This window comes from Mixophyes fleayi, chromosome 6 (genome assembly GCF_038048845.1).
Source record: "Mixophyes fleayi isolate aMixFle1 chromosome 6, aMixFle1.hap1, whole genome shotgun sequence".
In the NCBI taxonomy this organism is placed as follows: Eukaryota; Metazoa; Chordata; class Amphibia; order Anura; family Limnodynastidae; genus Mixophyes; species Mixophyes fleayi.
Window position 1 is genome coordinate 20,949,705 of NC_134407.1, and position 15,413 is coordinate 20,965,117.

The 15,413-nt window shown below is 39.5% G+C and overlaps 1 protein-coding gene across 2 annotated transcripts in view; it reads left to right on the forward strand.

Annotated features, from left to right (window-relative positions):
* Positions 1 to 15,413, forward strand: part of DOCK1 (dedicator of cytokinesis 1) — a 256,182-nt gene that overhangs the window by 26,466 nt on the left and 214,303 nt on the right. For both annotated transcript variants that reach the window (XM_075215996.1, XM_075215997.1), the window contains exons 2-3: positions 9,900 to 9,983; positions 11,903 to 11,943. In XM_075215996.1, the coding sequence (XP_075072097.1) occupies positions 9,900 to 9,983; positions 11,903 to 11,943 (125 nt within the window). The remainder of the gene's footprint in view (positions 1 to 9,899; positions 9,984 to 11,902; positions 11,944 to 15,413) is intronic.

A 15,413-nucleotide genomic window follows, 5' to 3' on the forward strand; every position in this document is an offset into this window, starting at 1 on the left:
CTGTTACGAAGCAAGTATCTAACCACAGAGATAATGGTGAAAGCTGTTTTCTGTGGGACTTGCACTGTCTGTTGCTTTATGTCCTCTCTGTGCCTCTTACCTACAATGTTTGTCTTTTATCTGTGTGTACCTAATAAAGGTGATAAATGATAAATCCTGTGCTTTTTCTTTAACAAGTAACTAAGGAATCAAATAAAATGTGCTTCTTACTGGAATCCCACAGTAAAGAGAATCTGTTGCAGAAAGCTGCGATGTTGGACAGTGGCAAAACTACACACTGCAGTTTTTGTAATTGTGCTTAGTATTGACATATTTCCATGCTACTTTTTACCAATGGCAAGGAAAAAATCTTTATACATTGTTTTTCTCATAAGTGACCCGTTGTGTTGTGTCTTACCAGCTCTGCGTGAGTTAAGCAGTATTTACACTGAAGCCAGGAAGCTTTATGCGTTCTAGTTGTTGGGACATGTTTCACATTTTCTGTCTGGATACAGAGAATTCCTTGAATTAGTCAGATACCCAATCACATAGGTAACCTCAGTAACCAATGCAAATCATTAGTATGCATTCATTTTGCATAAAATACCAAAGCTGTCATGTACCAGTATTGTACACATTGGAATAATGATGATTTGGTACAGACCAGTTTTCAAATGGATAAACCAAAAGCCATTGTTGCTGCATCCTTAGGTAGAACTTGTGCTTTTAGTCAGTCTTGCTATTTGACTTGCTGTAAAAATCTACTAATGTAATTCTTCCCAACCCATTCACCTTTCAAATCGGGACAGTGTGTGCATAAGATGGCATAGGTGTCATATTTTGGCGTGATCGGGTCGCAGTGCGGCGTGCTTAGTGCTTTGGAAGTGGTGGGCCACCCTCAACCCTATTCCAATCTCCTAAAATGAACATCAGCAGATGCATGTGGCACTCATTAGTAGCACCCTTCTCCCAACTGTCCTGGCATCGTGACAAAGTCCTGACCAGCGGAGCATTCAAGTCAGTGGGCCAGTTGGGAGGCAGAGTAATGTGTTCCTCCATCTAGATGGAGCCCAGCTACATGCAGCCAACCTCCTCTGTTCTTCTCACTGTCTTGTCTGGTGTGTGAGTGGATGAGGGAACCAATAAAGGGTAGTTTTTGATTGGTTCTCCCGCTACCACCCCATTCGAACATTTTAAAGTGGGAAACAGAATTGATTTGCTGGTTCTGTATAATGCAGCTGGCAGAGCCCTGGTTAGATTGGCTGTACGGAGCAGACCCTGTGGATCTGGCTAGCTGGAGGACCATGTCTGTAGCAATTTACAGTAGGTGGCAGTGAAGCTTTTATTCCGTCAAATGTACATTTATGTTTAAGTTGCACTCTGATGCATCCATTAGTCTGTTCCATGTTTTGAGACCGGTCCGTGAAAGAAACATTGCATGTCAGAGTTGTGTGACTGATGTGGGCATTTAAAGGAAGTTATTTTCATATAAAAAGTACCTTTTTGTTTTTTGTTTTTTTTTTGTTTTTTTGTTCCTACAGTCCCAACATGTTTAAAATGAAAAGTGCAGAGTTGTTTTGTGTAATGGCATGGTAAATATACATCATTCTTACTACTGATCTCTGAGCCCCTGGTGACATCTTCAGAGAATGTTAAGAATTTTCAGCTTCAGGGATTGAATTTGTTCCAAGAAGCCCCATCTTTGAGTGCACGTCACCTCTACACAGTCGCAGCAGTTGTTTTGTGGGCTGAACTACTATCCAGCCTCTCAGTTCATTAGGAACTAGTTTCTTCTGAATTGCATGCTGTGGTTTTTTTTTTTTTCGTTTAGTCACAAAATAGTTGTGTACAGATGACGTTGTTAACTAATAGCGTTGGGTGTTCTAGAATTCTTTTGTAAGGTCATTGCGATTCTGATGTTAAAACGCTGCATGCAGAAACACTGTTGTGTGAGAGAGGAACAACATTCCCCATTCACTTATTTGGTCCGTTGACAGAGTACCATCTATTCAGAATGCCGATGTTTCCTGTCTGGAAATCGCAGAGTTCTAAATCTCCTGTTTTTATATTGGCTTTAATAATTTCATTTATAACCTATAAGATACAGTTTGTGTTTTTTGTTTTGTTTTTCTCTCCCAGGTAAAAAGCATTTGGCCTTTTTTCTGCAGTGTTAATTAATGCACAATATATTCTTTCTATTTCCCTACATGTTGAACATTTAACTTGTGCTGCAGACTAATCCATTTAATCCTGGATTAGTTACACATTGTAAATGTAACCATTTACAATATACTTCATTCAGAATTAAATTCTAGATTAAACCCTTCAGTTGTGAAGGGGCTTTTGCAACCCGTTACTTTGCAGCGTTAGAGGATTTATAACTGTCGCCTGGAAACCTGTAAGAGGTGTCGCCGACTTCCACAAAAATAGTTCTGATCTATTGTTTTTATTTTCTCTGATAGTCTTGTATATGGTATTTTATACTAATTTGTGATGTTCATTTAGGGCAGATATCTGAAAACTCGGATAATTTTGCAAGTTTGCCTGATAAAATGGGCCACGTAGTTTTCCCTACACTAAAACTACTTGTCTTTAGCAAAAAAAAAAAGAACATTGTAAATGCAATTAGTATATCCCAGATTGAGACCAGTAGAACTTATTATAGTTTTAAAACAGCTCTTATTGTGCGATCTGTGTTTGCGTGGGTTTCCTCCGGGTGCTCCGGTTTCCTCCCACACTCCAAAAACATAATGGTAGGTTAATTGGCTGCTATCAAAATTGACCCTAATCTCTCTGGGCCTGAGTCATTAAGGAAAGTAAGGCAAAAAAAAGGAGTAAATGTTCTCCTGGACAAACCATGTTACAATGCGAGGGGTGCAAATTAGTTTATTACTTTGCACATAAATTAAATCCGGGCTGTTTTTCACCTAGTACACAATACTTGATAGCTTTATTTTTACACTGAAATTTAAAGTTGATCTAGGACATGCCCTACCCCAACTATAAATCTGTCCCCACATTTTAAATTTACCTCCCCCTCCAATGCAACATGGTCTTGACCAGGTGCAAAGTTACTCCTTTTTAATGCTTTGCTCTCCTTAATGACTCAGGCCCTGTGTGTGTGTGTGTGTGTCTGTATGTTAGGAAATTTAGATTGTAAGCTCCAATGGGACAGGGACTGATGTGAGTGAGTTCTCTGTACAGCGCTGCAGAATTAGTGGCGCTATATAAATAACTGATGATGATCTTTAATGGTTGTAACAGACCAATGTCACTGTGTTCCCTCTTGATAACTGCACACATTGACAGACTGCGGCCATATAACCCGCACCGGTTTACACTGTTCCCGTTTGATGTCTCCCGATGGTATGTCTGTCCTGCATCATCTGTATTGGGTCCATTCACAATTTTGTAAAGAAGGCCCTGGTTGGAATAAAGTCTGTTATCCCAGCCCTATGAGCCAGCAAATGCTAATCACTTTGTTCCATATGCTTAGTGGTAGTCTTTTCACTTCCTGCTACTTTTCAGCAACAAGAATTCCAGGACCTTTGCATAATTGTTCCTTAAACCCCCCCCCTTTCCCAAAAAAACCCGCACATTCAGTGCATCTTATTTACATAGATATAAATGTGCTGGTACGTTAAGACTGCTCTTGTTTCTGTAATTTGTTATAACCAATGTGAGAATTGGGGGATGAACAGCACAGATAGCTCGTTCATTAAATCAATCAGCGGCCACCTTATCATTTAGAGGACCGGTTATTCATGCAGATATTGAATAAAACATAACCATTTAGCATTTCGAGACATCTGTTTATACTTTTCACTCAGACAGCACCAGTCTTGTATCTTGTAGCCACTTCTAAAGATTAAGCTTCCAAACAAGTCATTTGTTCAAATAATGAGATAAGAGAATTATAGAATCATATGGAGGCCATGGATGTTTGTCTATATAAGCCAATACATTGTGAATGCATAGAGTTTTTTTTTAATCGTGGGTTTGCTGCCGATATTATTTCAGACATCCCAACTCAGTAAGGTGATCAACATATTACATGGGTATTAGGGGCACAGTATATTGAAATTTGAGATATTTAATTATGAAAATAAACACCTTGAAAGAGAAAAGAGAAGCAATGGTCAAATTACTGAGCATAACATACCCTATAGGTGTTCCAAAATCTGTGATGTTGATTTCAAGCAGCAGACTTTTGGGAATGGTTATATATATTATTATTATTATTTGGAACAAGACCAAATAATAATAATAAGGCACCAAAGAAAGTAAGGGCAGCACGATGGCTAAGTGGTTAGCACTTCTGCCTTACAGCTCTGGGGTCATGAGTTCAGTTCCCGACCATGGCCTTATCTGTGAGGAGTTTGTATGTTCTCCCCGTGTTTGCGTGGGGGTGCTCCGGTTTCCTCCCAAACTCCAAAAAAACATACTGGTAGGTTAATTGGCTGCTAATAAATTGACCCTAGTCTGTGTGTGTGTCTGTCACTGTCTCTGTGGGGCGTATTCAATTGTTCCTCCGGGCGCCACCGGAATAACGAGCACGTTAAAACTATTACCGTTTATACGGTAATTACTTGCTGAATTTCATCTCTCAGCTCCCTCAGCTGCGAGATGAAATTCAGCGAGTAAACTACCGTATTAACGGCTTTTACGCGCAAGTTTACCGTATAAACGGTAATAGTTTTAACTCGCTCGTTTTTTTGCTGTCCGGAGCAACAATTGAATACCCCCCTAAAAGTGTGTTAGGGAATTTAGACTGTAAGCTCCAATGGGGCAAGGACTGATGTGAATGGGTTCTCTGCACAGCGCTGCGGAATTAGTGGCGCTATAGTAATAAATGGTAATAATAATAGACCACAGTAGGACTCGAATCTTGTTTTATTGTTGTATACATATTCAGTAAACAGGCAGTATGAGCATATGTCTGTCTGCATGTCTAGTACCTAGTTTCTCTGTACAAATGGTTTAATTAACATTGTGAGTTTTTTTTATTTTTTTTTATTTGTTTTGTTTGTTTGTACCAACGAAAAATGAAATATCGACAATAGACGCCAATGGAACAGATGCAAATTATATGGAAAATGGTCAAGTTTTTACCATCCTTTATTAATCAATAAGTGAAATAAGCATCTCTCATACATAGCACCAAAGGCAGCACACAATATGAATTGGTTTGGAAATGAGCCATGTTTCTGTAGAACACTATTTGATGAGAGGCATAAAGAAGACATTGACCTAACTTGTTTCCCTTTCAATCATCTGATCAACTTTTCAGTTTATCCGTATGCACATTAGATGAAGGATTACTGGCTGGGATTTTAGCATCTGGGAATATTGATCAGCAAGTGGTGGATTATCTCCACTTGTCTCCTTAATCCAAGGCCTTTCGTGCCTGGTTTGTGTTGTGCATCCAGCCCACTGTGTTCTGTCTACTCACTGAAATGCAATTGTTTGTTTCTTTCCTTTGATATTATGAGATACTGTGATGGATTCCGTTCCATTGTGTGATTCATCATCACAAGAATTATTTTCTTTTACGTAGCATTTAGTGGCTTCAGCTCAGCCTCATGTTTTGTGCCGATTTCCCCCCTTCTCGTCTATTACTTTGCACCTGAGACTGTCTCCCAATTATTAGTTTTTCGGATGAATTTATATGATTATTTTTCTGATACTGGGTATATTGACCAGTTGTCCAGTACACAAGGAAAAAATAAACCTCCCTTACTCAGTGTTAGATTATTATGATAAAGATGTTTTGAGCCCGGGCAAAAGGGGCAATTGATGGGAAATACCTCCAAGTGTGTACAAGTATGGTGATAATTTGATCTTGTGGGTAAGGGTTTTGGTGTTTGTTCTAATTTTGACAGTCAAGCTACCTTATATAGAAATGCTACTAACAACATTCACAAATGTATATCTCCATATGCACTCAGTGGCCACTTCATTAGGTACACCTTTCGAGTACTGGGTCAGACCCCCCTTTGCCCTCAGAACAGCCTGAATTCTTTGCGGCATGGATTCATAGAGGTGCTGAAAATATTTCTTGGAGATCCTGGTCCATGTTGACAGAACATCATGCAGTTTCTGCAGATGCACATTCATGCTACAAATCTCCCATTCCACCACATCCCAAGGTCACTCTATTGGATTGAGATCTGGGAACTGTGTAGGGCATTGGAGTTCATTGAACTGCTCGTCATGTTTGTGGAACCGGCTTGAGATGACGTGTGTTTTGTGACATGGCGCATTGTTCTGCTGGAAGTAGCCATTATGCACATGATCAGCGGCAATACTCGGGTGACCTTTAAACGATGCTCCGTTGGTATTAAGGTGTGCTAAGAATACGTTCCTCACACCATTACATCACCATCAGCCTGCACCATTAACACAAGAAAGGAAAAATTGATCCATGAATTCATGTTATTTACGGCATTATCCCTTAGATCACATTTCTTCCCATTCTAGTCTGAGCAATAACTGAACCTCTTGACCATGTCTACATGCTTTTTATGCTTTCAGTTGCTGCCATGCGATTTGGCTGGTTAGTTATTTGCATTGACTAGGAGGTGTACAGGTGTATTTTGGTATCACCGTGGTTAGGATTTCTGCCTCATAGCGCTGGAGCCATGGGTTCAGTTCCTACCAGAGCACTATCTCTGTGTTCTCACTGTGCTAGCAGTCAAAAATGACCTGGTTTATTGACTTTGGATGGAATTGACCCTAGTGTGTGTTTGTGCTTAGACTGTTAGGTCAACTGGGGCAGAGACTGATATGAAAGATTAATAAAAACGCTCTGTGAAGTTGCATTACACACAGGCCCGGCGCTCCCATTAGGCAAGGTTAGGCACTTGCCTAGGGCGCCGGTCTCTGGAGGGCGCCACAGAATTCTAAAAGACTTTAAAACTGTGCGGCGACCGCTGACCATATCTTTCACGGCCGCCGCACAGCATTCAGATGGACGGGTAGGGGGGGGGGAAGAGGCTATTTTGTCACCACCGCCGCCTCTCTGCTCCATCTCCTCCCCTCCACTCACTAGTGTCAGTGAGTGGAGGGGAGGAGACGGAGCAGAGAGGCGGCGGTGGTGAGACAAGGTAAGGAGAGGAGAAAGGAGGGCGGCGATTTTTGCCTAGGGCGCCGTGGACCCTAGCACCGGCCCTGATTACACATGCTATATAAATAAAGAATAATAATACATAGAAGTATAAAATATTGACAGAACTTTTTTCCCATTGTATTTATAAGCTATTGTTCTACTGTTGGTCATGTCAGACAAAACGGGGCTTCCTGCCGTGTCCCTCAGTGATTACTGAAAGGTAGTGTGGTGTGTTTAGGAAACTTTCCCCCGCACCCATTTATCCGAACTTAATGTCCCATAACTTCGGTTCTGATAACCTATTGAAACATTTAAATATATATTTGTTAATTTTATTTGCAGTTTTTATATACTGAAATTCGCTTTTTCTTTTATGCGTTTCTTGAGGAAAACAATTGTGTGGACTTACCTTTGAAAGCTGCACTACTTACGGTGGAATTATTTTCCTAAGGTGCCCCAGTACCCTAAAAGGCAGCCCCTGGGACTGCTCCGAACATCATGCTTTTCTTGGGCCTTCTCAGTTTCCCTCACAGCTCCGGCTGACCTGGACACGTGTAGGGGGAACCAATCGGAAGCCGCAATCGATAAATTCACAGTGACCATTTACAGTTGGTTAACAAGATTGATTTGTTCTGTAAGAGTGCTGGGGAACACTGGCTAGAGGTGGAGGAGACACCTCGGGAAAATATTTTCTAGGTAGTTAGTGCGGCTTTAAAGCAAATATCTGTATTCCAATAGTTTATTTAATGCTGGTATATTGCTCTATGATTCATTTTACTAACTGCAATGATGCAGCATAATAGATTGTTTACCAACGTGTAAGTGCTGCTACATGTGTCTGTTTTGAATTTGGTTCTCATGCTATCCTGGCAAAATGGGCAACCTCAGCCAGGCAGCAAGTAGACATCCCACCTCCTCTGGGTCATGCAGCCATCCCACCTCCTCTGGGTCATGCAGCCATCCCACCTCCTCTGGGTCATGCAGCCATCCCACCTCCTCTGGGTCATGCAGCCATCCCACCTCCTCTGGGTCATGCAGCCTACTATTTGCAATAGACTCGTCTCACAGTATGATGTCCGCTACATAATGGGCCACGCATGTCTTCTCTATGCCTGGGCGGGTAGGTTTGAACATACATGTCCCGGAGGCAAATGCTGGTACGTTCGTATACAAATTGTTGCACTATACTCCAGCTTTGTATTTAATGAAAGGTTTATTGGATAATTACAGAAGCATTAAATACAAGTTATTACAAGACAGACTTTTCCTCTAAAGAGGGCATGTCACAATTTACATATTGTCTTCCTACTAAAAGCATTATTGGCTGAAACAAAACATTATTGGCTGGTTGGCTGCCACATTTGTCTGACTGGCTCCTGATTTCTTCATTTCATTCCACCCCTAAGACCTCATCGGTCTGATAATTGACAACAAACTCAAGCTTGCTGTCTTCTCCTTAGCATGAGAGCAAGAACAATTAGTCATTTATTTTATCCTTGTCATAATTTGCAAAAAAATAATTTCTACTGCCAAACTTAGCACTTACATTGAATTTTATTACATATAGATGATGATTTTTTTCCCGGAGAAGGGCAGGGACTATTTATCCCATGATATACCGCCCAACTGCCCTGATTACAGCGAGACAGTCTTGCTTTGCAGAACATGAAAGGAGAGAGGCTTACGGGGTAGTCGGGGGGCCTTGTCAGACAGCTGGAGTGTAAAGCGGATTTGTTTGGCCTTATTGGGACAATGTTTGCAAGGACCAGGGAGTTATTCTGTCCCAATTGTGCCTGGATAAATATGGGGAGTTATGCCACAAGGCATGGTGGGAACTATATACTTGGTAGGGCAAAGACAAGGTTTTTACCTCTCTTCCTGGCCCACAACACGTCTCTCCTCTTCTTCCCCTCCAGGAGAGAGCGGACTGACTGACAGCATGACAGAAGTATATACAGGGGCCTCACCAACGCACATCACCGTGTCAGTCACTGCACACAATCCTGCAGTGAGCGGCTGGTGACTAGTGATAGGGGGCTGGGGGCAGTAGACAAGTGTCCCCTTGGAGAATGCTCTTGGTGGATAGGAAGTGATTTTGGCAGTCTTCATTGGAACAGTTGCTCATATGAAGCAATTTTAATCTTTTGAGGGTAACCTGGTAATTCAACCGAACAATTGCTTGGTAGCAACAACAGCGTTGTTAGCTTCTGAGTACATGATGCACTGCAATTACAATAGAACTTGTTTGGTGGGTGGGAAGCTCTTTGTTTTTAATCAGGCGAGCAGGGCTAATGTATTGGCAGACATTGTGTGGGACCTTTGGTAGCCTTAAGGATCTAGTGGTTCAGACAATCCTCACACTACAAATGTAATCTTTAAACAATTTCATTCCTTTCAGTACAAGGTTTTAGGTTTTAGGTAGAGTTGTTCTGTAACTTAAAAGTAAGAAAAGCGAGTTCCTTGTTACATAATCTATAACTTAAACATATGCCGTTCTCCTATCACAAAGTTTCTAGGTGCTCTTTTTCTAAACCATCATATCTTTAACAATTTCTCCAAACTCTAAACATGACAGTGACCCTATTGGTTGCGTGCATATATAGTAATATATTGCACCACATCCACCCAGAGCCTGAATTGTGTCATTGTGATGCTGTACAGCTTGTTGGTGTGGGGGGATAATTTTTTGTGGCTGGACTCCGTTTGGTTGCAGCTTTGTGTAACCTGTTATTATAATGGTGTGTTACATGTATTGGTGTCCCTAATTCGAGCAAGTTGTGCCTCATTGCATTTTTTTTATTTTTTTTCCTAGCACTGTACAACTATGATTCTAGAGTACCAGATGAGCTGAATCTACATATTGGCGATACAGTGCACATACTAGAGACTCATGAAGGTAAGTACACCTGTTTTATACTATTCTGAGAGTTTGAGAGATTCTAGAGGTCTTGCCTTACTGCTCAAATGTTAACATGCACTACCAGAGCAGTAGTTTGTGTAGGAGAAGCTCAGTGCCTGGTTAAAACACAGTAAATATCTTCTAAATTATGTTGATTTTCTTGTGTTTTTGCCCATTTTCCCAGACATTTCTTATTTCCTATAATAATATATATATCTTCTTCCGGCCAATCGTGTGATAATTGTCTCCTTATGTACAATGTGTGGTGGTGTGATCTAGTGGAAAGCTGTGGGCATCACATCACTAGGAGTGCGACCAGAGGGTACAAAACGACGAGAGCAGGCAAATAGGTGGTAGACAATGCTCACTAAATGCTCTTAACCTGCGCATAGGGGCATAGGGGTAGCACAAACTATGTTTTTAGTATGTACTGTCCCCTATAGTAGGCACTAAAACTGAGGTTGAAATGTCTCTAGTAATTATACCTGTGCGTTTATTTGGAGTCACTGAGTACATTTCTATTATAATTATAATCATCATGTAAAATATATTTTGAAATAAAGTTCTGTAATTGTAATATGTATATATTTGTATGTATGTGTGTATATATGTATATATATATGTGTATGTGTGTATATATATATATATATATATATATATATATATATATATATATATATATATATATATATATATATATATATTTGTAATTTTAATATGTGCTAATTGTCGGGCTTGATATCTATATTCAAACTTGTTTCTACAGAGGCGCATGGCATTTGTTTTTGGTGGAATTGTCAGCATAGAAACTTGATCTTTTGTTCTCATTGAAAAACTGGGTTAATATGTACCTATGAGCTGGGATGGAGGCGAAAATCCTGCTGTTAATAAGGAGTTTCTTTTCTGCATGGCTGCACAACACACAGGAAGTACTGTTAATCAGAGATTAATCAAAAATGGCTTTATAGAACTGCATTCAGGCTTGTTCATGTTATCCAGTACATAAATTATATAGTGAGTCCGGGATGCTTAATTAAACACCAATAGGTCCCTACTGAAAATTACTTTTTTTGTTCTTTTAAAATAAGTATTTAATCTCTCTGAAACATTTCGCCTATTAGGAAATCACAGCCAGCAAGTAGGAATCTATCCGCAGGGTCATGTGACACTATGCCGCCTCGTCCCATGGCAACCTTGCATATCATCATCATCACCATCTATTTATATAGCGCCACTAATTCCACAGCGCTGTGCAGAGAACCATCCACTTCAGTCCCTGGCCCATTTGGCCTTACAGTCTAAATTCCCTAACACAGAGAGAGAGAGAGAGACTAAGGGCAATTTAATAGCAGCCAATTAACCTACCTGTATGTTTTTGGAGTGTGGGTGGAAACCTACGCAAACACGGGGAGAACATATAAACTCCTCACAGATAAGGCCATGGTCAGGAATTGAACTCATGACCCCAGTGCTGTGAGGCAGAAGTGCTAACCACTTAGACACCGTGCTGCCCCAGAACTTGTCCTATACAGTCATTACTTAAAGTAGACATTGCAGTAAAAGTTCTAAAAAAAAAACAAAACAAAAGTTTATATTTTGTAAAACATTTCTTCAGTGAAAGTAGGGTACACTTATGTCAAGCAAGACGTTCTGCTATTTTTTTTACTTCTAGTTTTTAAAGATTTTGTGTTTTTCATGTTACAAAACGCAGGTTCCAATGGCATGATAACACTGTTAAATATGTTTTTTACTTTGCATGTATTGGGATGCTTACAAATGTACAGTGTGTTGTATAGAAAATATTCAGTCTATCTTTTTAACCGTATTAATCAGCTGTGATCACTGCTTTAACACAGATCTCCATTTGCACCATATTTTCAAAACCGTGAAGTTACACAATGTCTGGTTTTTTGCAGGATGGTACAGAGGTTACACGTTGAGAAAAAAATCTAAAAAGGTACGTTACTAACCAATAAAATGGATTATTGCCAAGCTATTTTAGGTGGTTTATTTAGGCGCTGTAATGAAGACAACATAAGCTGTAATAACCTTCATTATTCTGCTTGAAAATACATGAATCTTGGAACAAATAATAATATTCTGTACTTCGTTAAAATAAAGCCACACCATCTCCTTTATCTGTGTATTGCTTGCTGAAATGCTTAGTTTTGGTATTTGTGATGTTCCTGGGCTAATCATGTGCTGACTGCGTTCAGCATTCATGTCACAGACCAGTGCAGAGACTCCTCGTTCTAACACTAGCACTGATTACAGTCAGAGAACTGTTATTCCTGCAAGTAAAACTGCTTCTAATCCATCCAGTTGTGGCTACACTGAAATTGATGCTACTTCTATTGACAAAGCAGAGATCAATGTGTGTTATAGGACCCATAACTGCATACTGTAAGAAACATGAGCTACAATTAATTTATAGCAATCAATTTGACAATATAATTAATGTAATCAAAATCCGTCTATGTATTTGATTAAAAGGTGCTAAAATAATAACTATGAAGGGGGAAAATGTAATGAAACCATCACTGCATTGTTGTAAATAATCCAGCGGAAACAGCGATTCCCCCTGAATAATTGATGAGGGTTGACAATACACAGGACAAAAAACGTGAACAAAAATGGTGCTGTGAATGGCTCAGACCCACCTGAACGCAAGCCCTCCTGACACACACCACTCAACTTATGCAGTCCTTGTCTCCTTAATTTAATACTAGGCAATTATATAAAAATATTTTAACTTAAGTAGTCAGAATAATACTATGTGGATTGCTACTTGGTAGTAAATATACTAACAACCCACTTGTGCAAATAGACAATTCACTACATGATGATCATTTTCCATCAACCTATCATCATATAGAACATCCCAATTATGGCATGTGGATTACAAATAATGCATAGTTTATAGGTTAGTAAGTTTACATTTCGATGAGTTTCGGGGACTTGTTACTGTTTTTTTTTTATGATATTTACAGTTGGTTGGTTACTTTCTAGTAGAATGCATCTAACATTACTCTCAGCTGAAGAACCTTGCCTTCAGTGACTGTGAATATATGAAATACTTCACATACTGTTACTTCAACCAAGAAGCTTAAATATTAGATACAGTCTTCTATAAAGCATATATATATATATATATATAGGCCAATGGTATAATTTTGTCCGGAACGTTTATTTACATAATACAGCCATTGGGTCTATGGAACGTAAAATCATCTGGATTGTGACTTATGTTGATAAGGAAAAAGTACTCCTCATGGCTAAGGGAATAAAGGTGCTTTTGAAATTCGGTAAAACCATGGCTCAATCTGTGCTGACTTTTCAGTGGAGGTCCAAAGGCAGTTAGTTAAATAATCTTCATTATTTCCTGCCAAACTTTGTGTAGTATATGGAGGAAAGACTTACTTTTTCACTGACAAAACAGAACTGTCCTTGTAGCTGGAAACTAACCTCCACAACAGGCAGCGCAGATTGCCAGAAAAGGACTGAATTCTTTTCATATCTCAAGATATGTTTCGGAGCAATTTTGCATATATAATTGGTCTTGGGAGTTTACTGTGGGTGTGAATTATGATCAGTGTGGACGTGCCTTCCTCACTAGATATGATGGCCATACATGCTTAATAGGGATAACTTAAAAATGTTGCGAGTTGATCCTATTCCATTTATCTCCTGAAATGTCCAACTAGATTTAAAAGAGCACTGGTATTATTACACTCCCTGATTTAAATACAATAGAGCAGGACAGACCAACCTGTGGCTCTTCATGTGTTGTGAAACTACAATCCCCAGCATGCACTGTCAGCTGTTAGTCAGTCGATAGCTGGCAGGGTATGCTGGGACTTGTAGTTTCCCAACACCCGGAGAGCCACAGGTTGGCCAGGACGGTTATAGAGCTCCTAAAAAAACATAAAATTGGGTATACTTTTTATTCAACTTTCTCTAACTACTCAGGGGGTGTCTCAATGCTGGTTAACAAACATGTAAATTTTGCTTTGAAAGGTTCCAAAGTAGGTCATGTTGAATTTATGTTGTTCTGGGATAAAAAACCCAAGAAAAAATACATTTTATTATTAATGTATAATGCAATCCCAATTTAATATCTCCCTATCTCAGAGATACTTGAAAAGGTGATGGAACTAAATCTATTACCGATTTTTATTATTTTGGGTGATTTTAACAGCACTCGTAATGGGCAGCTAGAGAAATTCTCAAGATTAATGCTCTATAAACCACAGGTGTCCTTATTGGGTTCTATGATGACAACTATAGATAGTATTGTAAATGCTTGCCAGTTTCTACACCCTGTTCAAAACACTTATCTATCAGCCTCGTATTGTTCTGTATCTTGGTTGGACATGGCATTTCTAAGGCTGGGTACACACTACAGGTTTTTCACCCAACTATCGGACCTATCACACGATAAATGACCGTTCGGCCCGACATCGCATTAGTGTGTACGCTCCCACGATCAATGATTATCTTTCCAAAGCACATTGTATTGAATGCATGCTAAAATATTTTCAATTAAATACAGGTGTCATGCGCAGGGGTTAATATATAAAGAGTGAATTGTGTGTAACTTCTGAACACCCTGCGTGCAAGCAAAGCAAGGGTTAATTTAACTTTGCTGACATATCACCTGCCCATTTGCCCTATCAAAGTACCCTACACCAGGCTATGTCCTGTTCTAAAGGGTATTTCTTACACAGCCTGAACATCTCTCCCCACAGACTAAGATGAGCCTTTATGGGAGAGCAAATGTTGTACTAATGAATGAATACGAAGACATATAGGAACTTAATACATCAAAATGATTAATTTTATTGTTCATATTTTAGAAGGTCTTTGATACATTTATAATCAGGGCCATTATATACAGCAAATATGTCAAACTGAAGTGCCAACCTGGAGAAGCATAGTAAATAAATAATATTTTACGTTCATGTTTAGTATGCATCTGTGTGTACCGTTATGCTTTGAATGTATTAACATGTTTCTATGAGGATTGAGAGAAAAATGGTATAGGAATCACGAAATAGAAGGGGACTTTGACATGAGATCTCTTCTAGTGACTTCATAGTGAAAGGGGGCTGTGGGCTGAAGCAACATTTTTATAATCATTGATTTTTTTAAAGGGTTTTAGGGTAAACGAGAAGGCGTACAAAAAAAAAAAGAGAAGAGGGAGGAGGTACATAGTGGGGAGCAATCCCAACCGAGCACACCAGAAAACATACATTAACATTACAAAATGAGCCATATGAGTATATAAAAAGCCAGAAACACACTATCGCAGAATATACAGTTATGCATTATTGACTTGACACAAGTCAGAAGCAAGATGGCCCATGCCTTATGGTACTTGACCAAGTTCGGTAATACCTCCCTGTCCCTTGGGTGCAGCTATTCTGG